At 36.6% G+C, this 24,269-nt stretch overlaps 1 protein-coding gene across 1 annotated transcript; it reads left to right on the top strand.

Annotated features, from left to right (window-relative positions):
• Window positions 1-1,075: 1,075 nt before the first annotated feature.
• On the top strand, window positions 1,076-21,576 carry LOC145775629 (run domain Beclin-1-interacting and cysteine-rich domain-containing protein-like). Its single transcript, XM_082586953.1, has 21 exons — window positions 1,076-1,205; window positions 2,232-2,388; window positions 3,900-4,048; window positions 6,256-6,380; window positions 7,432-7,538; window positions 11,885-11,942; window positions 12,364-13,164; window positions 14,380-14,445; window positions 14,881-14,997; window positions 15,556-15,635; window positions 15,887-16,024; window positions 16,666-16,795; window positions 17,464-17,518; window positions 17,976-18,114; window positions 18,420-18,615; window positions 18,830-18,947; window positions 19,034-19,154; window positions 19,355-19,436; window positions 19,797-19,960; window positions 20,564-20,724; window positions 21,444-21,576. The coding sequence occupies exons 1-21, from the start codon at window positions 1,186-1,188 to the stop codon at window positions 21,475-21,477; spliced, it is 3,018 nt and encodes a 1,005-aa protein (XP_082443079.1). The 5' UTR covers window positions 1,076-1,185; the 3' UTR covers window positions 21,478-21,576.
• The last annotated feature ends 2,693 nt before the right edge of the window (window positions 21,577-24,269 follow it).

Raw genomic sequence — 24,269 nt, 5'->3', positions numbered from 1 at the left:
AATTCCTAGGCAACAACACTTCAACAATCAGAAAAACTTTACTCTGTCAATCTCGGTAACTGGCCCTGCGTCAAGAGCCTCTACAAGCATGCGAAACTACAAGGAATAACCAATCAAGGCTTTGTCAGTCCGACTCCGAGGATAAAGATTCAAAACCAATCAAACAAGCTGGCTGCTTTGCAGTTTGGATTTTGGTATCGACTATTGGTATTAAACTACATTGAGGGTGAAAAGAAAATATATTTAAACATCAAGAACAAACACAAGTAAGAAAAACCTTTTGGGGCTTATTAATAACTTAGTTCAGTTTGTTTTTATTTCTGACTATCCCAACAAAAAATAATACAGTATATGCAAAACATAGCAGAAGTCTAGAAAATAGTAGAAGCGACAAAACACGGACGCTATAGCGTGCATGATACCAAAGCAGGACAATCAGCTTAAAATATAGTACGGTGGCAAAATCGCAACACCTTATTAGAATTTTAAAAAATTTAGAAAAAAAAGAAGAAGGGAAAAATGCAAGTCAATTTGTTTTTTATTTTATATTGGCAAAAAAATAAAAATAAACCAAAGAAAAGAAAGTTGAATTGAGTTGATGTAGAATGTTGAATAAGATATAGGCCTATGCATGAAAATTTGTCCTTTAAAACGCAATGATGCCCTCTTCAAATTAGCATTGGTTTGATTTGTTTGTCAATTAAAATAAATTGTTGATAGGCGTTTGAATTTTCTCAAGTTTAAGCAGCCACCATAGAGAGTTAGTAATATTTTGGGGCTTGACAACCAACTAACCAGCAAAATTTTTAGCCAACCAAGCATGTATGCTTGTGCTTTTCAACGATAGCAAATTTATTGAAATTGAACAAGGGATAGTCAATTTAGCGCAGATACGCTGCTGTCCAGCACATTTTCACCCTGTATTTACTTTATTGCTATAGTCAATTCTAATATGTGACGTCTTTTGACATCATTGATCATTTCTGGTTGACCAACAAGACAAGGCGACTTTTGGAAGAACACCGATCATTCATTCTCAGTCTAGTTAACAACGTTATTGCTCGCCTAATTCAGAGTTAAATCATGAAAGTATTGACTGTGCGTAATTACATTCTTGTACTAAAAGTAGTTGGATAATGTGATTGAATCAAGACTACTAGTACTATGCTTTAATTTTATGAGAATATGGTGGATACAGAAAAGAGGTACGGTACCATATGTTACTTTTGCAAGATCACATAGGGGTAGGCTACTGTTTGATACAGAATACTGTCAGTTTTTTATTAATTTATCTTATAATTGCCAGTAATAACATTAATTTTTCAGAAAAAGATAGATTACTTTGGTCAACAAAAATACATGACCTGAAACTAAATAAATGCTATTAAGTATTAATACTACAAAAAGTACTCAAAGCAAAGCAGAGTGAATTATATCAAAATCAGTTACTAATGCTAGTTCACTATAAACCTTAACAGACTGTTTCACCTCAATTGGATCATCAGAAAGAACTCATTCAAATATAATCTATTTGAATAGCTAGCCTCATCTTCTGATGATCCTAAAATAGATTCTATTTAAATAAGTTCCTTTTGATAATCCTATTGAGATGAAACAAGTTGTTAAGGTTTTTAGTGAACTAGTAACTAAGTTGAACCATAGGCATATGAAGCCGAGTAACGTGATCAAGTTTAACATCTTCAAGTTTATTACATATAGAAGCACAAAACTACGCAATAAATTAAGTATCAAACTTTTTCGACATCACAAGATGTCCTCTTTAGGAATAATATACATATAACTTAACTACATCTGAATAAAATACAATGGTTAACTAAATCTATAAACAGGAAAAGACAAAAACTGCACAGTACTTCTGACTAGCTCAAACTCAACGATAAGCTCCACGAGAATCAAGCTAACGTTGAGTTTGAGCTAGTCAGAAGTACTGTGCAGTTTTTGTCTTTTCCTGTTCATAGATTTAGTTAACCATTGTATTTTATTCAGATGTAGTTAAGTTATATGTATATTATTCCTGAAGAGGACATTTTGTGATGTCGAAAGCGTTCGATACTTAATTTATTGCGTAGTTTTGTGTTTGTATATGTAATAAACTTGAAGATGTTAAACTTGATCACGTCACTCGGCTTTGTATGCCTATGGTTCAACAAGACAAACTCTCTACCGAAGCTCTAGTAACTAAGTTTGACCTAAAACTAATGTTTTTTTAGGTTATCAGAAAAGCAAAATTTATTTCAAGAATTGAAGTCCACTGTGGAACGCATTCTTAGTCAGCATTCTTATGATATCTGGTCTGTGCATGGTGGTTTGGAATCGTTGGTATTCTGTCTTGATGCAGTATTTCAGCATGGAAGTAGACCTCATGATGTATGTATTGTGGTTGGTGTAGCATGCTTCATAGCAATGTTTTAACTTCTTTTTAATTGTAAGCTCCATAAATTAAAAATTCAATTGTGTTTGGTATTAGTTTTGCAGTGTATCTTTTCATTTTTCAATTTTAATTAGCACTTTAAAATTTATGTTGATCAATTTTATCATTGTGTAAGCTATAGCCTATTGTAGTGTAACAAAATATATACAGTCAGACCTTGTTAGTCCGTACTCCAAAGAAGCGGACTTTTGTCAGAAAACCCCAACAAAAAAATGAAAAACAAATGTGCTGAATCAATAGCATTGAAATCTGGTAAATGGGATTATTATGCCTCACTAAACTGACATTTTATGAAAAAGCAAATTGGTCTGGATTAACGAGGCCTGATTACCCCAGTTGTGCCTCGGTATTTCTGACTATTTCCTTGTTAATCAAATTGAACTTTATTGAAACAAATTTTTCCCATACGTTGTTTACTCTTTTGATTCAGAAGTTGGGATATCTGTCATTATTGGAGATGATGGCGAGATAATAACTTTTTAAAGATATAACTGCTATATTTTGAAGAAATTACAGACGTTTCTTATAAGCTAACAGTTTATGTTTTCATTTTAGTCATCTGCTTTGGTGACTAGGCTAACAGTAAATTTGCATTCAATATATCATACATATTCTATTTGAATATCATAAGACCTTTTGATGATCCGTTAGGTGAAACAATTTGTAAAGGCTTCAGATAGTAATAACTATTTTTGATTTATATATGTATTGTAACATTTATTTACATCTATATCATTCGCATGATTTTCACCTCACTACACCCAAGGACAACATTACTATGTTATTATCTTGGAATATCTTGCTACCACAGTGCTGTACACTGTACACACATTGTATATATGACAGGATGTAATAGTCCGCATCACAAGCATGAAGGTTCGACTCTATACCAGCTTTTGTAATTCATATATTTTGTTTATATTGTTTTGAAGTATGCATTATCATAGACCTATGATTTATTTTTGATGCCATTCCTAGAGCAATGGTTACCCGTATGTGATGTTGTATTTACATGAAACTTTGCACTGTGATGTACTCTCAACTGTTGTTTACTGTTTGTAATTGTTTTAGATTGAGTTTGTCTTGATGGACCTTGAAAAGGCTAAGAAAAAACCACTTCATACCAGCTCACTTAACAACTGTAGTCAATTCTTTTTGCTGTAGTATAAAATTTACATAGGTATCATATATATTTTTTACCAGAATGGTTTTGTGGACATCTGTGCCTTCACAACTGATTTCTAATAATCTAACATCACATATATACCAGTTACAACTACATACAACATACACATACAATTTAATATCACTGGTAGCAGTGTTGCCCACTGCTGGTCACTTGTTTGCTTCCGTGCAGAATCTATTCTATGGTAGCAAAGATTCTGTGGCAGAGAAAAGTGCTCATTGCTATCACTGTTGTGATCATTTGCATTTGTTTTATTGCTAGGGCATACTCGGTACTGTTGTTGACTACTGGTTGTTTGTACGAGGACTACGATGGCTAGAACCCACTCTAGCTCCGACTATTGATCGGCTTTCAAAACTTTCTGCTGCTTCACCATCTAAACCAATTCAATGCAAGACTTTGAATTCAAGGTATAGCACATGGTATAGCACTTTTTGTTGCTGGTGTTTACGTCTAGGGGTGTTCAATTTCGATTTTTGATTCGATTTCGATTAAGGTGATATTCGAAATTCGTTTTTCGTATCGGACTTATTCGAAATTATAGCCGCCCTTTCGGCTGAACGCGGTTGAAAGTAACGCGAGTGGCACGAAATCTGCCTTGTCGCATTTTGCAAGCGAAAAAAGACTTCGACGCATGCGCATCGTCGATCACGTGACTATCACACGCTCTCACGGGTCCAACGGCCAGTCCTGCACCGGCCTTTGGACCATTAAAGATGCCAGGTTGGCATTTTTAATGCCAAATTTCTCAAGAATGAAGATAGCTAGGTTGTGCAATAGCAGAAAGTGTAGGGTGAGCTTTGTCGCAGTTTTATCCATTTTTTACCGAATCCATAGGCGCCTAAGCCGTGGGGGCAGGGCCGTAGCCAGACCGCAGAGCAAGGGGGGGCAACTTTTTTAGGGGGGCCCAAAAAAATTTAAATGGGCAAAATCATTATAATTGTAGCTGTTGCTCGAGAATGTTGAGATGTTGCCAAGGGGAGGCGAATTTTTTTCCAGGGGGGCGAGGCCCCCCCGGCTGGCTGCGGTCCTGCGTGGGGCCAGGCCCTTTTTGAATGCAAACCGCAACAGCTTCGCGATAAATAATTAATCACTAGAACGAGTTGCGATGCTACAATCCAACACCAGACAACAAAGTCTGTCATTTTTACATTGATTTAATGTCTGCAGACTTTGAATCAATCTAAAAATGACTGATTTGCTGTCTGGGACATAACAAAATCTACCATTTTGTGTCGATTCAATGTCATCAGATGTTGAATGCACCCAAAAACAACATAATTTGCTACTTAGACGGAGCGTGCGTTTAGCTTTATGCGCTTGCAAACATACTCGATGTCGCTTTCGGGTTGAAACCTCTGCACTCTGCAGTGAAATGTCGCGGCAGTGAATCGCTCGCTGTGAAAATGAACTTGAAGTGATTGGGATCCCAGCGACCTCGGCTCCAGCGGAGCGATCGTTTTCAAAAGCTGGCCTGACCGTCACGAAACTGAGATCCCGACTGACGGGTGACCATGTCGATCAGCTTGTGTTCATAAACACCAACATGGGCCTGGAGCTGTAGAGTAGACGTTATTTTGTGTTCTTTTTTCACAAATTTTCATGGCTTTTTTTCGCGTTTTCTAGCGAATTTTCATGTCGTTTCTTTCAGTAAAATCACATTTTGCAGTTTGGTGAATAGTTGTGATATTCGAAATTCGAAAATAAATTGAATTTCGAATATTCAAATAATCGAAATTGAACACCCCTATTTACGTCATTCAAATAATCATACTGTTTGACAGATTTAGATGTCATATTTAAAATACCCGTATAATGAATTTTGCTCACCTATAACAATTATGAACTAATCCCACAACAACCATAATAAGTGCACTTCACAACGATCGGCTTTTCTTTTGCTTGAAGATTGCTTTTCCAGTTGGAGAATGTATTGTATAACACGCTTCGTCATTATGTAGGTACCCATTGTATGATGTTTATAAACATTGAATTTATTATTGTTTACAAATATAATTCATAATCATTGATTTGTTGATGCAGCATAATGAAACAGTGTTTTTTTATAACGTGGCATCCTTTTTTTTGATTAATATTGAATTGATCAAATACAATAATTTTTGTATATGGATAAATCGGTGTCCGACGTTTTTTCGTAAACAGTTGTTCGTAAAACAATTGTTCGTAAACAATTCTTCGTAAAACAATTGTTCGTAAACAGTTGTTCGTAAAACAATTCTTCCTAAAGCATTTCTTCGTGCATGCAGTTGAGATTTGATGTATACGAAGAAATGCTTTACGAACAATTGTTTTACGAACAACTGTTTACGAACAATTGTTTTACGAACAGCTGTTTACAAACAATTGTTTTACGAACAACTGTTTACGAACAATTTACCTAGCCTATAACCGGATAAATCTAGTAGTTTTCAATTTTTTATTTTGTAGTAAAATATTCTGCAAAAAGTAAGGTTTGATGGAAAGTATTCTTTTTCATAGTTTTGCTTTTATGACTACTAAATCTCAAATCAAACTGCTTTCAAAGATAAAGGAAGTTTAAGATTATTTTGTTGACAGAAAAGCATAAAGTGTAAACAAAATAAGAATAATATTATAGCAGGAGCACCATGCAACTCACACATGGCCAGCAGTGGTTGGACAGGTCTTTGAAAGACAGAAGCCTTTCTAGACAAATTAAAATTCTTACTTCTGATCACAACCATGTACAAGAGCATTATTTCAGTAAGTCAATTCACATTATAATAATAATAAAGTGAAATTGATAAGGCAGTACCATAGTCATTAGATACAGGTGAAATTGTTATTTTGTGTTGTACGGTATATTGTGAATTAGTAAAATGTGTTCTCTTTGTCAGCTCTGATAGCTTTGTTGGTTAAACTTTTGAAACGACAAGATCAAACGTCGCTGGTTCGACTCTCAGAGTGTGTGTAGCTTGAGTAACGCAGTTTATAGATTGCTTTATTTAGCGGTACTTCATGGATGAGATAATTTACAGACAACAACACTGTTGGAACATTCGAAAACTTCACTTTGTCAAATCTGCGTGGCTTGGCCTGTGTCCATAATTTAACCCTATCTTAATACGACACGGGGTTTTATGAGGACGCCCCACTCTATTAGTGAAACATTTCTCAGAAGGAAATATGCTAGAAATTTGAAATTTCTTGACTTTTAGTTTTTATTATTTGCAAATTTTCTACACCTAAACTGGTCATTTTTCTACCTTCTTGCCCTTCACAAAAAGCAATTCGTCTCAGGTGACTAGACATTTTCGTGCAATTCTAGTTATACATCATGTTAATGTTAGTGCAATATAAATAGTAGTGCAATTACTTTGAAGTGTAGAAACGTTCAAAAATGCCTTATTTTAATGAGTAAAAGTAATTTTTTGTTCAGTTTAGTTATAATTCAAAAATTTCAATTTTGAAGCTATTTTCGGGAAATTAGAATAAATACCTACTTTCTGACGTTTTTTCATCTCAAACACTTTATTTTAAAGAATTTGCTGAGTAAAAATTTAATTTCTATACGCACAATACACATGACTATTACCTTGTAAAATATTTTGGCTCTGTGATTTTCATAGCTTCCGTTATTAGCGATTAATTAGCACGGGGCTAAGAAAGCCCGTGACGTGCTTTCCGCGTACGAAAACAGCTCGTATCAAGATAGGGTTAAAGCCTTTACACATATTATGCGGAACTAAAGAGCCTTTCTCAGCTCAAGGGTTTAAGATTTAATTTTGTTTTAATTATATGTATCTCCTTGCAGATTGGGCGTATCTTCTGGATGATGCATTTACGGCCGCAACCTTGACATGCATCACTGCACTGGAACAAAACTCTTCTGTTCTTCTGGCAAGCATTCCATCGTCTTTGGTAAGCACAAACTTTAACACTTTATAGAAGTATTTTAATCTAGAATAGCTAATTTTACAAAAAAACAGTTAAAGGTACTAACAGTCAACATACCCTACCTACGTCCTACGTATTACAACAAAATTATGATATGCTATTTAAACAAAACACCATACGAGGAGCAGCTAGTATCTTGAAATTAGTTATCACTTATCATACCGTTTTCCATTCACTGACCACCTAGAATTCATTTCGAATTCTACATTTGAAGTAAACATGCAGCCTTTTCCACAATTTAGACGAAAAAGGTCGTCACTTGAACAAAATTTACATTGTACAATGTCCTGTAAATTTGTACTTTTGTACATCAAAATTATATGATTAATGTTATAAATCCTCTAATACTCAATGCTGTTTTTTTCATCACAGGATTCTTTCTTGTTAACAGCTTTGCGTTAAAACAAAATTCTGGCTGATATCTATTGTTTCTTCCACATATCGGGCCTCCAAACTTTTGCACTACATTTGTGCACAAAAACAATGGGATGGCTTTACTTTACACCTATTATAATTTCTCCTTTTTAATTCTAAAAAGTTTGAAGGTCTAAATTGAAATAATGTTGTTGCGCACCATGTTATTTCTTTCAAATATATATATAGTCCAATAGCTTTAGAAACTACCTAGTCATTGAAATTTCATATTTAATTATTGAACTTTCGGAGAGAAATCATTTTAATATTTAGTCGAAATTAAATGATATGAGATGTTCTACTGGTGCAAATTAAGCTAAACTATCACAAGATGTATACAGTGACAATCTGCTTTTATTCCGACGTTTCGTCAATCAGACACGACTGACTTCTTCAGGGGGCTAGACCAGGTAGTGACTACCTGTCTAGCATGGCAAAACACAGGACATATTGCTGAAAACAACTAAACATGCAAAATGAAAATTCAACTTCTGGACAAAAACTTATCGCGCGCAAAGTTTGAAAATAAGTTAAAGAAAAAGGGGGGACTTAATTGCGATCAACAAGAAACTTAAATAACAACAAAATAGGAGAGTGAACGGCATGAGTCATGAATCGAGTTTTGTACGCACTACTGCACAGTTTTACAATCAGCATGAAACCAATTTAAAAAACGTCAAATCAGCACTTACAATAGTTTTTTGTAGATAGCGGGAAAAGAGATGTCATCATTGCGATTCATTACATGAGGCTTTTGATTGATGAACCAACTTTCAGAAAACATTCGCTTTTTATAATCACTTTCAACTTTTAGAATTTTAGAATTGCTCCAAGTTATTTTATGATCTGAAGTTATGGCATGCATGCAAGGAGCAGAATGTTCAGGGCGTTGATATTTGAAAGCTCTTTTGTGTTCATTAATGCGAGATTTGAGATCTCGTTTTGTTTGGCCAACATAAATTAAATTGCAATCATCACAAGAAACTTGGTACACTAAACCTGAGATTTCGCTTTGATTCAAGGGGTCTTTTAAAGACGGCAAAAATTTACTTATTGTCAAGAAAGGTTTCAAAGCGACTTTTACAAGTTTCTTGTAAAAGTCGCTTCTTGTAAAAGTTTCTTGTTGATCGCAATTAAGTCCCCCCTTTTTCTCTAACTTATTTTCAAACTTTGCGCGCGATAAGTTTTTGTCCAGAAGTTGAATTTTCATTTTGCATGTTTAGTTGTTTTCAGCAATATGTCCTGTGTTTTGCCATGCTAGACAGGTAGTCACTACCTGGTCTAGCCCCCTGAAGAAGTCAGTCGTGTCTGATTGACGAAACGTCGGAATAAAAGCAGATTGTCACTGTATACATCTTGTGATAGTTTAGCTTAATTTGCACCAGTAGAACATCTCATATCATTTAATTTAATGCCTGGTGAACAGCCTCATTCAATTTTCAGCATTTAGTCAAAATATTGAAAAATTAAATCCTTGCACGATTTCAAAACTACCGTACTATTTGTAGTTTTGAAGTGAAGCTGATGAGCTCTTGAAATCTACTGGTTCTACATTTCAGTTCAAAGTTTTGTGGTGTAATTAAAAATTGCTGTTTGGCTAGAACTAGATCATCTGGCTCACGCACTATTGACCTACGTTTCTGTTTTGTTGTTTCTGTTCCTGTTTTAACACCCAACTAAAATGTATTTTCGTTTCCATAGTAATTTGGGACATGACTACAGTCTATACGTATATCAGCTTTTTTGGTTGAGTTCTTTTTTTGCTCTAGCATAGCATTTTTTTCACATTAATTGAGCTGAACAAGCTGAAACACTTTTGTTTACAAAGTGCAAGAGCACAGTCAAACTATAGTATAAGCCGTATCCTTATTTGACAAGCTTGGCCAATATTTTGTATTGCATGCCAATAAAGATCACTGGGAAGTTGTTTTGAGAAAGAGATGGGCTCTAGAAACCAGATTGAGAAACACAGTTCCCATTAAAGTACGATTTCCACAGTCCTGGAAACACGGCATGTGACACCCAATACAGAAAAATCCCTCCTTTTTACATTGATTTAACGTCTGCAGATGTTGAATCAATGTAACAATGACAGATTTTACTGCTTGATAGGAACAAAAACAGTTTGTAATACTCGCATATACTCCCAAGCAAGATAGTCCTTTGTTACATTGATTCTGCGCTCTCATACATTGAATCATTGATTAGGTACCGTTTGCTTTTAACTAAAATAAACCATGTAATTTGTCAAGTTTCCAAAACGGTAGTAATTACGAGATGTACATGTGGACGTGGTCATGCCGATTGGAAGAATTTTTCAAGTTGGCCAGAGGTTTATAATTGTTTACTGTTCAAAGAAACTTTACGTAGATTTCATACTTGTAATAAAGTTCCTGATTTTAATACTATTGCGAACTGAATTACAGTATATGACTTGTTTGGGAAACTCCCATCAACGCTTACCCAATGGTTATACGAGATTGTGAATGGATTTGTAGGCAGTTGTATTGTTCAATATGGTAAAAATCATGTTGCAATGCAGGAAGCGGAACGTTATACGTTGCATTCTTTATTGCAATGTTCTCAGCTGTGTGCGATATAAACAGTTCACCAGTTCACTATACATCAGTATTATAGAATATTTGAATAGATACGGAAAGTTTATTGACAATTTTCGTCATAAACTTTAGTTACTTTTAGTCTTTGAGATGCAAAGGTACAATGGAGTTTTTGCAAATGTAGCCTAAATTACGAAGCTGAAAAGGACAGCAGTATTATACTGTATTTACTTTGGAACCACCGGACCGATTAAGCAACCGGAACACAAACCAAAAAGACTAGTTTTAAAAGTTACCAAGTCGCTAAGTGTCACTGTTAATAAAATAGGATTCACGTTTTCTGATGATAGGTATGCGTTGCTAGTAAAAAGTGAACTTTGGCACTTTTTTCAAGCTGAAAACACGCGACCACGTTTAGGATTCTGCCAAAGCCTTCCCATTGCTATTTCCAAATTGACTAAAAGTAGGCTGCACTTTACACACTTCAATAGCAGTATTAATATTGAAGAATCATCGTTTCCGTGTTTTGCATGTGATTACAACGTTCAGGCTTCGTTTGCATATATTGATAAATGATTCTTCAAATTTATAGTTGTATGACGTGCAATGTCTGCTCTCCAAAGGAAAATTATACAAGTTAGTAGGCAATTACGGTACCTACGGTAATAGTATTATCATTGCTTTTAATGAGGCAATTTTGGGTAAAAATATTATTCAGAGACAAAACACAATTTTATCTTGGTCTGTAGTTGTTTGATCTTGAGATTTGCAAGTTACTTTTGTCGCAGAAACAGTGTTTTTTCCTGTGCTTTCATCGCAGCGCAAAGTTTCAATATTGTTTCTATTCCCAGTTGTTGAAATTATGCGGTTTTCGATATAAATTATTATTTGCAATATCAATAGCTAGCAATATCTAGTTTTTTTTTTTTTCATTGAATCAATGTATGTTTGTAAACACAGAATCACTGAATGAAACAGTGATAAACAACGTATTGAAACAATGATCATTCGTCGCAAGCTGCCACCAAATATATAATTTAAGTCTGGGTTTAAAAACTACTAAATATGTTGTATGATGGCCAATGCTTGTTCCTGCGCAAAATTTGATAAAAAAAAACTACGTAATTTCTCTATAACATGCGTTGGTGTTTGCATAGAAATAAAAAAATTAGAACAACGTTACAACAACCTAAACAACTTAGAAAAACGTTTAACTTGCTTTTTCTCAAAAGTCGTATTTTGGATTTAAGTACGGTACTGGTAGTTTAATTCAGGTCTTCAATTGTAATGTAATGATTTGTTACAGTTTACACACTTAATGATTATTTTTTTTTTCAGTTTGCTAGACGACAGTCTCCAGGCAGAAGTTCAGTGCGGATGCACACTGCATTAACTTGTGAGTCATGGGTAATTAATGGCGTATGAGGCCTTGGATGATGTTGTTAATTACTCAGTGTCATTAGATCGGTGTTTGCTTATTCATTGACTTTAAATTTCGCTTTCAAATGCTGATATTTAAAGTAGAATTTCTAGACCACGTGTGCAAATTCAATTGGGTTTTGATTTTATGTTTTGGATATTTAAATTTATATACTTGCTAGCTTATTGAACGCAGTATATACTCAAACTTGCCTCTTCATTGCCTCCGAGTCTCCATGAGAGGAAGAAACTTAATGGTGATGATGAACACTTTTTCTTGTAACGCAGTATAAGTATGACTCTTGTTAAATTCTAGTTCTCAACATCACGAATAACGTCAACACAACTTGTACACGATGTATGTTCCCTTCATTTTTAACTTTCCACTTGTTGTTTAGCAACGTTGGTGGATGTATTCGCTTCGTCAGATTTTGATGCGATTGCTGCAGAGAGCGCATCGCTACCTTCTCAAACAGAACTTGTGGATGGGTCACGTGACAAAGAAGATGAAAGTGATCCTCTGAGCTCCAGCTTGAAAACCAGCAGCATTTCCGAGCGCAAAGTTTCGTGGGTCGAGACCAAAAGAACCACCCCGGCAATGGGTTCTTACAGATATAATTCTTCTGTCTCTTCCCTTTCACATTTTGATGATGACGTTGATACCGACACAGTAACGCTTTGTCAAACTGATTTCGCTGCTGCAAGCCCCCCTCGAGCTTCAACGTTGCACGAACCTTCATCTTCAAACAAAACTTGTTCATCTACCTCAGCTGCAAACCAATTGTCAAAGGCGAGAAAACCATTGTTTTGCGATTCCAGTGACGACGAAAACGACCAAACCGACGATCTCGCTTTTCTTCTCTCACCTAGAACAGAATTGTCGATGAAACCCACAGATGAAAGTAGTTATTATTTAACAATGGAGTCGAAATCGCACTTAATTCGAAACGCAATTTCTTCCTCGCAAACAAGCAAACAGTCAAGCCCAAAAGATAGCAAAACTTTGTTTCAAACGCAAGAACCGTTAACGACTCCACTTCCCGACTTAGTGATGTCGGCAGAGGTTTCAAGATCAAACAACTTACAAAGCAATACAGTGACGTCATCGTCGAATAGCGCTCCACGCACCGATTGTGATCTCACAATGATGGATGGTGTTGGCTTCAGTCACTTGCAAATCATTTCCACACAGAAAAAAGGTACTCATGTTAGTTTTTAGGATGAATTTTAGCAGCCTGTAACTAACCGACTCCATGATGATGATAAGTTAAATCAGTGGTCGGTAAACTGTGGGCCGCGACCCAAATGTGGGGCAGCAATTTTTAGTGGGCCGTGAGCTATTTATTATATTAATTCAGTTTCATCATCCATGTAGCTGTGGGCTGCGTGATGGCGGTACATTCTTTGTAATGTATTTTAAAAGTTTGGCCATCTTCGGAAACGAAGGGCGAACATCATCATCATCATCATCATCATTTTAAAAGTTAGTGTAGAGCTAAGAGTTTTTATTTTGGCTCATTGTTGTATCACAATTTCATTGTTAAGTCTAGTATTCTTATTATTTGGACTTCTTTTAAGGTGGTCATCTTTTTTTAATGGAGTTTCAAAGCGAATTGCTTTGGAGTCTGAGAAAGGGTAAAGTTAGCCACTGCAGTTTAACTTTGCAAAACGTTACGATTAGTAGACACACTTGGTTAACCGATTTACTTGGAGCGACTGATGTTTTTGTTTAACAATTGTTTGTTTTGTCATAGTGGTTTCTCGTAGTGAGCTTTTAATAGTTCTTGAAATAGCATTTTGGGTCGCGACAAAAAAATTTGCCGACCACTGAGTTAAGTGCTGGTCTCCGGACCATTAGCACTGGAAATCGTTAAGGTAACACGGCGTTGATTGAACGCTTTGAAGGGATTTTTCGTAAATTAGAACAAAGACAGCTTTTACGAAATTAAACTCTAGTCTGTATGTCTGTTAATATGTATTTGAAAAACATATATTGTAAATTAAAGTCTCTTCGAAAGTTGTCATGATTGAAAACTCATGTTCCATGAACCTAGAAACTTGCATGAAGGAAAATTATAGTATGCTCACTTAAGCTTGTCTTGAAGTTTTATCTTGCACAACCATTCTTGTTATGTCGGTCAATAAAAGTTTGATAGAATTTTCATCGTTATGCAATTACGCGTCTTTTCACGACAAATGTTGTTGAGCGGATCATGTGACAAGATGACATTTCCAACTGTTGTACTCCATCCAATAAATCAATCCTTTCATACATAATACATTGATTCAACGTCTGCAAGCATGTATGCAGACTTTGAATCGATGTAAAAATTGACTAAATTGCTGGCTAGAAAAGAAGATCAACGCTGCAAATTTTCCAACCATGCTTAAGTTACAACTCTAATCTATTCTAGGTCAAATCGAAGCAAAGAAATCATTCCATCGGCGTTGCAAGTCTGATCATTATCGTCCTACCAAAGGTATTGCGCACTTTTCAAGCAGTTCCTTATTTCTGTTAGAACAGTACAATACAGAAAGTATGAAAATGTTTTCGGCCATTTATGAATCCTAGCAATGTTGCCATTTGATATTTTAGAAAAAGCTAGGAAAGTGTTCTTAAAGGTAGTCTTAATGTGTGAGAGTGTAACTACACGTTACGTTCCAGTGGATGGTTAAAAGTTAACACTGTCAACATCTGTGACCAAGCCTGCGTGTGTGGCTTAAAGCCTCTCTGTCTATACAGTACTGTCAGGGTTAAGGTTGCGGTAGATTACATGAGTTTTCTCATCCCGATATAATTGTTGTCTTGTCTGTTCATATTGAGGCGAGGTAATTCAGTCGGTCATCAAAGCAATGGCACAACCGGCTGGTTGTGTGTTGAGTGCTTTTGTAATGTAGTTTTTAACCCATTTCAGATTCCTATTTGACTGAAAACAGAAGTGCAGATGATCTGTCGCTTGATGGGATCAACAGCTCTTTGCATCCATCAGCGCTGCATCAGACGACACCAGTCCGTCAACCTGTCACTGGTGGTGAGTGTTGCCCAGTAAAGTAACGATAGCCAATTTTCTCTTATTTTCAAAAAGAAGTGTTGAATATTGTGAGAAAAGCGTGGAGATCAATTATTGTTTATAATTTGAGTTCAGATAAATGATGAAGGATTAATTCTTTTGCTTCAACTAAACAGCCTTTCAAAGATGTTGATCATTGATTGTTGAAAAAAGGGTTTCTGAAACTAAGCATACCCTTTTAAGCTTATTGGGTTAGTTCCACACACTCTCAAAAGCTAACACTCAAACACGGCTAGTTTTTAGCAACATAGTCTTTCTTGGATGTCATTCTTCTCTTAATAAGAAGGTAATAGGCCTACATTAGATTTAAACACATCTTTCGAATCTATCATGCGTCTTTTATCACCATATCTAATCGGTATTTTGATTTTTTGCACTTACGTTTTTGTGTCTTTCAAATTTTACCTGGCGAGCGAGCTCAATTGGTCTGCAGACTGAAGTTACATCTTGCTGTGTGATCAACACTAAAGTTTTCGAACATTTATGGATAACTGCATCGTTCGATTTGTGTTGCTTCAGAAACCCATTTTCCGAAGTCACAAAGCTTGATGATGTATTTGAAAAATCAAGATCTCGCCACTTGCGCTGACATTGATAAGGTAAGTTATGCGTTTTGTACAAACGTCGTTGATGTATTTTTTAAAGATGAAACATAATTAGAATTTTGGTTTTGAATATCGCTATTTGCTTTTGAAAACAAGTGATTGTTGTTTTTCTTGCCTTTACCAGCTATGCTTGAGTATACACAATTTTCTTGTGTTTAAAGTTTTTTTTTCATTTGTTTTCATGTTGCCATGACATGAAAAAACCTTGAATCAAAATATAACCAAGTTCGTTTATTTTCATCCAGGAAAACGCGCATTTTAACTTCAGCGAAATGTTGATTGTAGCCATCGAGCAGATGAAATGTCGCGTGAAGGAGGGTCAGGCGTTGCCTCAGAATGTTCACAAATCAATTGATGATGAGCCATCGATGCTAGATGACGAGGTATGATAATGCAAGTTGCTTATGTTCGATGTAGCCCAACGTAACATCCTTGACAGCAAAATCTGTCACTTTTACATTGATTCAATGTCTGCAGACTAAAAATGACGGATTGAGATATTACCTCATTGACATGCGTTTGTTTTATACTGTTTTAAAATAGCAATTTTTCATTTCACTTGTTTGTTATGACTGCATTCATCTCTTACTGAAGCATAGGGCTAAGGCAAACAATGCTAGTTAATAATTATATCATTTTGAAGAGTAAATAATGGAAACGGAAGGATACGACCAAGTTGCTTGTTCGTTACTGCGGCAAATATTGTTCATTGTTACCACACAAATCCACTTCTGCTATGTTGTTTCGCACTCGACATTAAAAAGTTAAAAGGTAAAGTTTCCATACATAGTTACTGAGCCTAAAGGAAGACGATAGTTGGCTATCAATAGACTAAGCCAACGACACGAAGGAGAGTAGTGTAGTCAGTTCCATTCTTTCGCCCGCCTTCAGCAACTACCCCCACCCAATTTATCACATCCTCGGTAGAAGTGAGCGGTGTTTGTCAACAACCACCTTATGTCAGGTCTCACTAGGAAAAGAATATCGTACATATATTTTAAATTTCTTTTCGTTTGCTTTGCAGAATGAGCCATGCTTTGACGAGGGCGTGCTGGCTGTATCGAGGAGCTACCACTCTCCAGTTGGGAGTTTTGTGTCGGAGCCCCTTGATTCCGCGTCAGGATCCCGCTCGGGTTTGCCCCAAGTATCAGAGAGTAAGAACATTTCAAGATCTATAGTTGAATCTTGGCACTTGCAAAGCTTAGCAGTATCCGGTTTTCCAAGAGGTGGTGTCTTGATGAAGGCACTTTCACTTTTTACCGCCTTATTGTCAAGAAATTGTTCGGATGCTTATCACGATTGTTTCTTCTTTGTCGCGACACTGTTTTTGGTTTTGGGCGATGTATCATTTTAAAACTGTATTTCAGCAATGCAGATGTCCGTCGTTATAAGCAAGCGGATACTTTTTGTACGGTATCCTTGCATTCAAAAGTTTGTATTATAATTTTTGTATGTCATAAAAGATTTGAAGAATTTAGTTCGCTGTGAAATTATGCCGTTTTGCTTACCACTGGGGAAATAGACGAAAATAATCAAGTTTCGAAAACAAAACAGGACATTTACCGTTAGAGAAAAACAAAGCCTTAATTTGAATACAAGTAGTGCCGATTTAAAGCTACTGTGGCTATATATCTTCTCATGCTTTGTAGTTGCACAATAAATAACTGGCTTCTCTGGTAGAGCTCATATGATAAAATCTTAACAGTTATTTGTTAGCTTGGCTGACTTGCACCACACAGCTATATTTGTTTACTTTTTATTGTTGGTGCTAAGAGTATCAATAGCCCGCAGCAGCCTGTATAACAAGTCGTATTTTACTAAGGTTCAATTGCTGTTTCTCCGCAAAGAAGAAATGCTGAAAGAAAAAGCACAACATCGTAAGTGTCATTGTTAAGTCTTTTCTTCGATTTTAGCACTAATAGGACAATTTCTGTCTGGTTTTCATTGCAACTTTGTTTGCGATGCACCCAGGGTGTATTAGCCTACTTGTGCGGTCTCGTAAACTAATTAACAGCGTTTATCGGTTCCGCAAATCGCATTGCAAGATTTTAGAATATCAAAAAAAATATAGACGAATAGTCATTATTGTCTCGAAGGTTCTTGTATAAGGTTTTATCGGGTCTTCAAAACTCACATCGCTGTTCTCATCAATTAAACCAAAAACTAGTAAAATGAGGGTTTTGGAAGACAAGCTCGGAAATATTTTTCAGACAAGCTAACACAGATACTAAAAGACAACCACAGCCTGTTTGTGTGCATACTGGCTTCGTATGGATTATATTAGCGAGTATTAGTAATGTTGATACAATGCTCGTTTCCTTTCTATTGTTTCAGCGATAGCTTGTCGAAGGCTGATTCATTGCGAACTGCAGAGTCGATCGCGATTGGCTTGCTGCAAACGTTTTCGGACCAACGTCACACCACTGCAAGTGAGATTGATTGGTTGATATCGGAAGAAGATGTACCACAAAAGGTAAAGAGTGTTACTTGCAACGGTTACATTACTTTGCTTTATGGTGCATTAGTTGCAACACTAGTATCATATTTTTTCTCATCAATCGGCCACATCGCCGGAACAAACTGTTGTTCTGTGTTACATATAGCAGATTCGCGAAAAAAGACGGAAAATAAATTACATGAGATCCGCAACGAATACAGAAGACTAGGACAGAATGTCGTTTTATTATTTTTAGAATCATTGTTCTTGTAAATCTTATTATTTCTCTAACAGTCTAACCAATTGTCGTGCTGGTGTTGAAACAATTCAAATCTTTTCAGCTTCTCCCCCTTCCCAAGTCAACTGCGGTTGATCCTGATGCGACCCCTGACCAAGGGATTCGTATACGTGGAAACCAAGACTGGGCACCCCCACGGCCTCAAATCATATTCAAAGCCCCAATCAAAGTGAAGTTAAAGCAGGCCATGGCGAAGCAGAACAACCGTTGCGCTGGTTGTGGGACTTACGTTGAAAAAGGTGAGAAAGCTAAAATTTTGAAACGATATTTTCTTGTTCTGTTGATGAATCGTTTCTTTTGTATAAACCTTCTTGTAAGGCTTCTCTAAGATGAGTTACTTATCTTCACTTAGACGATTTATGCTAAGTCTTTGAGTTAATTTCACGCTTAGCGTATAAGTGCTATAAACTCTTGCGTATATTTTCTACACAATTGTTACGTGTTGTTCTTTAGAATTCATGAAGCGATTCCGTTACTGCGAGTACAATGGAAAGTACTTTTGCACTTGTTGCCATGACAACAAGCCGGCAGTGCTCCCCGCGTATGTCCTGCAAAAGTTTGACTTTAACAAGTGAGCGACGCGATTAGAATTTGTGCAATATTCGCGCAACGTGTAAAGCAGCAACCCATGAACTTCACGCTTTGTGTGCTTCGCAGGGGAAAAGTGTCCAACTTCAGCTACGACTGGCTCATGAAAATCAACCGTGAACCATTATTCAATGTCGTCGACATTAACCCTTCCTTCTATTCCAAATTTAAAGTCATGGTCGCTATACGGGTATGATGGTATTACTTGATTACACCTAAGAATGTTATAAGTTTTTGCTCTCGACTTGAGTCCGGGCCCCAGACAGCAAAATCCGTTATTCACATTGATTCAATGTCTGCAGACGTTGCATCAATGTAAAAATGACGGATTTTGTTGCCTGGGGCAATTATTGTTGTGAGATTTCATTATTCAGTTTCTCCAAATTTCAGGATCTTCGCTTGCAAATGACCTCATTGTACAAATATCTACAACTATGTCGATTTGCGAATTCTCCGTCACAAGAGTTCAAAGGTGACTCAGTGTTTCATTCAAACTTTTTTTTACTAAGTTCGTTTACAACCGTCGTGAAAAATGAGTTTCCAGCCGTTATTGTTCTATAGCCTATAGTGAAGCTACCTCTTTTCTAAGTTTGGCCACATAATTAAGTAAATATAGAAACTATTGTAATTCTAACAGCATCAATATTGTCACATTTTATGGACACCGGAAAGAGTTATACAGTTTAAGATTGCTTCACACTTGTTTGATTTGTTGAGTAACGTCGTGAAGAAAAAAATAACTGTTTAAGTTTTTAAGACGTCTACTCTGACAATATCATTTTTGATACATTATTGGGATTTATCAGCTAACAAGCTTTTTTTTTCATTTCAGATGGATTCACGAAAAAGGTGTCTTCTTCATTTCTTCCTTACTTTTTTGAAAGTGATCCTCATCTCTACTCTCTCCATGACCTTGAAGGAGCAAAGAGCGGAGAATTGCTGGAGAAGTTAAAGATCGCAGTTGATGAAGCATCCCACCATGTCACCACGTGCGAGGTATCTCGCGAGTAGATAAAAAAAAAAACTATATACGGTAGAATTCGGCTATCGTGGCATCTGCTGCAAAGTTCCTTTTTTAAACTTCAAGTATAAGTCGGCTTTTGTGTCTTAGGCTGTAGTGACGTTTCGCCATTGTGACACTTTTTCAAAAGTCCCTTCATGTATCAGACAGCAAAATATGTTTGCAGACGTTGAATCAATGCAAACAAATGATGGATTTTGCTGTCTGGGTATAGGCGAATTCTGCTGTGGTTTAATGTTCTCTATGTATTGGGGGTATGCTTTCCTCTCAACATTGCTCACATCTATTGTTTCCCTGAATCCTTCACTTTGCTGAGTGCTAAACAGCAACAAGATTCAGTACCGTTATTACAAAGGCTTTAGTATTACCGGACACACTATCGAACCCACGTCCACGGATTTTGTGGTTCAAACCACAAAGCCACCTATTCACTTTACAATAATATTTTGTTCTACATTAAAATCCATCATTTTTGCGTTGATTCAACCTTGTGTGTTGGAAATAGTCAAACTTTGACGGTGATTCTTTTGAACTAGATCTGTCGAGCATTTTAGACGACTCTGTGTTTTTGTTTGCAGCTATGTCGCATGAAAGGTTTCATTTGCGAAGTTTGTCAGTCGAACGAAATCATCTTTCCCCATCAGACCTTCACTTTCACTTGTAATTCATGCAATTCATGTTTTCATTTCAAATGTTTTGTGCCAGCTGACTGTCCAAAGTGCACCAGGTTACGTAGAAGGTGAGTTATGAGTGAAGTTTATTAAATGTAAATCGACGGAAATTTTTTACTCGACTTGATCTACTATGGAGTGTGGAACGCATCATTTTATTGTTGTAATATTGTTTTGACATGTTTAGATCACTCTTTCAATTAGAATTAACTTCGGTAACTTGCGAAATTAATTAAGTGATGCTAAATTGAGTTTATGTTTTTAAAGTTACTAATTGATGGACCTTAAAAGAAAAGAATTTCTATCGTACATCTCATCATCATAATCCATCGTCGGTTTGTTCCCCACTAGTGGGGGTGGCTGATATAATATTTTGGAGCATAGATTTTCCAGCCGGATGCCCTTCCTGACGCTAACCACAGTTATTGGCAGTGGGCCTAGCCTTTACTTAAAAAGTATTTCCTGCAAGGCAGCAGGATTTCTAACAAGTTTTAGCCAACCAGTCGAGGTTGTTGCCCATGAGGTGGGACGTGGACCCACTTGTTAGTTTGGTGTGTGATCAAGACCAGTGTTCCCCGAGACTCATGGTGTAACAATCCATGGCGACTGCCCAGGGTTTAAAGGTGCTACTTGTACCCCACACTTACCTCACACATCTGACATGTGAATAAGCACGTTGGCCGTTGATGGAACTAATTGTTTTGTCTGACTTGATGCAGTTGTTCAGTTGAAAACCACGCTAGCAATATCGATCTCTTGTATTGTCATTGAAGCTTTGATTTTTTAGGAGAGAAGCGCTTCAAAAGATTTCCGAAGAGTAGACAATTTTCTGAATATATTTTTCAATTTGTCTTATTTACTGGTGTAGTATTCATATGTTAATTTATTAAAGTGCAATAAATTTTTTTCTGATTAAGTTATGTGGGTTGATATTGAGTCCCTACGGTATGAGTAAGATGCTTTTATTTGTTCTGTGGCTGCAGAAATAGTCACTGAGAGTAAGACATAAGCAGTCACACTGTTGTGTAGCATTATTTAGTGGTTCTATACAAGAGCGATAAGGACCGGGAATTCATAGAACTGGTTGTCAAGCGAATGGCGTGTTAAACAAAAGTGCAGCCGGATGTTTTTAAATGTTTTCCCAAAAATAGAATTTTAAAGTAGGCTACTGGTTGCCCAAAGCTTGTCTGTTCGAAACTAGCCTAAAGTTAGAAGCTGCAAAAGATTGATTGTATTGTGTCATCTTGCAATGAAATTGCACTTACAGAATTTCAACTGCAAAGAAATTACAGATCACAATTTTTTCTTGTTTGAAACCCACAGTTCGAGGGCTGAACTTTGCGTAGGCCTATTGCGTTGATTTTGCCGTTTTTCGTTCACAAAGTGGGGCTCTTGTCTAACAAACTAAACTGTAACTCAGTCATCAGAGCGGAGAAATTTGCAATAAAAAGCAACGATATGTGGATGAACTTTGCGTTTAATTAACTTGAAAGCCAGGGTAAGCTACCCGGCAAAAGAATGCTCAGCTCTATCGCACGTGAAAAAAAAGTTTGAAAACGACATCTGTTTGTCGTCAATCTCATCTATGGCATTTTTTGGTAAACTCTTGAAACTTCGTAGAGCTCGTCAAGATACATTTATAAGTAGGCTATAAAAGCTGAGTCCCATACTTGATCGAAGCATCGGCAGATGAGAAGATAAGGTTCTCATTATACTAATGTATTCGGCACTAACGAGAGTAGGGTGGCCAGTTCCTTTCTCTCGGCCGCCTTTACTTCAGCAACTACGCCCACCCAATTTATTACACCCTGGGTAGAGGTTAGCGGTGATTTTCAACAACCAGCTTAAGCCGGGAGTCGAACCAGGATTGCATGATTGGAAAGCGAGTGCCTTATCCGCTGCGCCATCCCACCGCCATAGCCTAATTCTATTGTAAACCAGCGTTACAAACACAAGACTAGCTGCTAGCCTACACCTTGAAAGCCCAGTTGGTTAAGAGCCGAAAGCAGCGTAGGCTAAGTTCAGTTCTCGAGGTGTGCGCTTAAGCAATGCGTTCTATAGGCTCCTCTCCATTCAGCTATGTCTAGCAGATGGAATATTTCCACAATATTTTTCGTTAGTTATTTTTATTTTTTCAACGTTATTTTTCAACAGTTATAGCCTACTACTAATTGTTAATTTTATAATCGACTTGAATATCATCCGATATCATCTCAAGTACCAGCCGAACAAGCAAGTCTTGTTGTTTTAAGAAAACCTTTGAAACGTCAATCGCGGCTTCGTGTTGATAGAATTGTTAAGTTACGTTACTTTTACAGACATAAAGCTTGTGTTTACTTAAATCCTTATATCTCTTTCCACGGAGTTGGTGATCTATTAAATTGTACGAAAACAATTACATTTTTAGCAATTCTTTATTCGTTCTGAAAAACAAGTAAATAATTGCTGTCAGTTTTTAGACGAGAAACTGAAGTTTGCAAGGGATTGACTCATGAAACGGCACCAGAGTATCTGTGGTGTGCTATTTTAAAGCACTATTTTTAACTTCTATTCCCCTAAAAAACAATTTATGTCATCTTGTGGGCTGAAAATTAATCGCTGTTTTTCATCATCCATTTAAACGTTGGCATAGCACGGACAACGGTAATTCAACGTCTAAATGCTGTGTGTCTGTATGTGACTATAAATACTGGCTAAGCGCGTTATTTCTTCGAAGTCTTTCGCCGCATCTTGAAAGATGTTGTATCAACGTTGGCGAACGATTGTTATCTGCTTGCTTGCTTCAACCAAGGCATATTATTGAAGCTATTTTTTCTTATCGTTGTCTTTAAATAACACAGTTCCTTTGTGTTTTGCTGCAATCAGCATAAAAGCTTAGCAAAGCGAAGTCTGTTTACTTGTGAAAGCATAGACGAGCAATTCTCTTTGAGTTTGTACTAGCTGCATTCTGTAAACGAGCTGTTTAATGTTAATTCTTAAGCATAAATTGAGAAACTTTATGTTAAATATTTCTTGACCATTTACTAATTGTAAATTTTGTGTTCTAATTCTATTTGAATAAGATGCACTAGTAGAATCAATTGCTGTATGACTGTTACGACTATTATTATTTGGATTATTGTTTGTACGGATTATCACTTCAAGCCCTGCTTCTGCTGCATCGGTGAGTCGACTAAACTGTCCCCCACCAGCTCTGTATAGGATTGAAGTAGCCCATATCTGCGGACTAAATTTGTTAAATAAACTTGCGACCTGCAAAACTTGTGGCTGAACTTGCGACCTGCAACCCCGTGAACTTGAGATCTGCAACTTGTGATCCTGTGACTTTGTGACCTTTTGACCTTGTGATCTTTCAACCTTTCTGCCACAATAAACTAACAAAATTCAAGACCGTGTTCAGGTTCAATCTACTTGGCTTGTTTCGCTGTATGTTGTAGGCGCATAGCCTAACCGTATTAACTAAGCGACGCATATAATAATCCAATCCACTGTTTGGCGCCAGTGAGAAAGATATTCTTTAACGTAGAATTCGCGTCAAAATTCTACACTAATATTCGGAACCCTCACTCTGTCAATCTTGATGCCCGCGCTAGTGCTTCAAAGCTTCTACAAT

Source organism: Aplidium turbinatum, chromosome 8 (genome assembly GCF_918807975.1).
Source record: "Aplidium turbinatum chromosome 8, kaAplTurb1.1, whole genome shotgun sequence".
NCBI lineage: Eukaryota > Metazoa > Chordata > Ascidiacea > Aplousobranchia > Polyclinidae > Aplidium > Aplidium turbinatum.
This window is presented reverse-complemented; position numbering and strand designations above follow the sequence as displayed.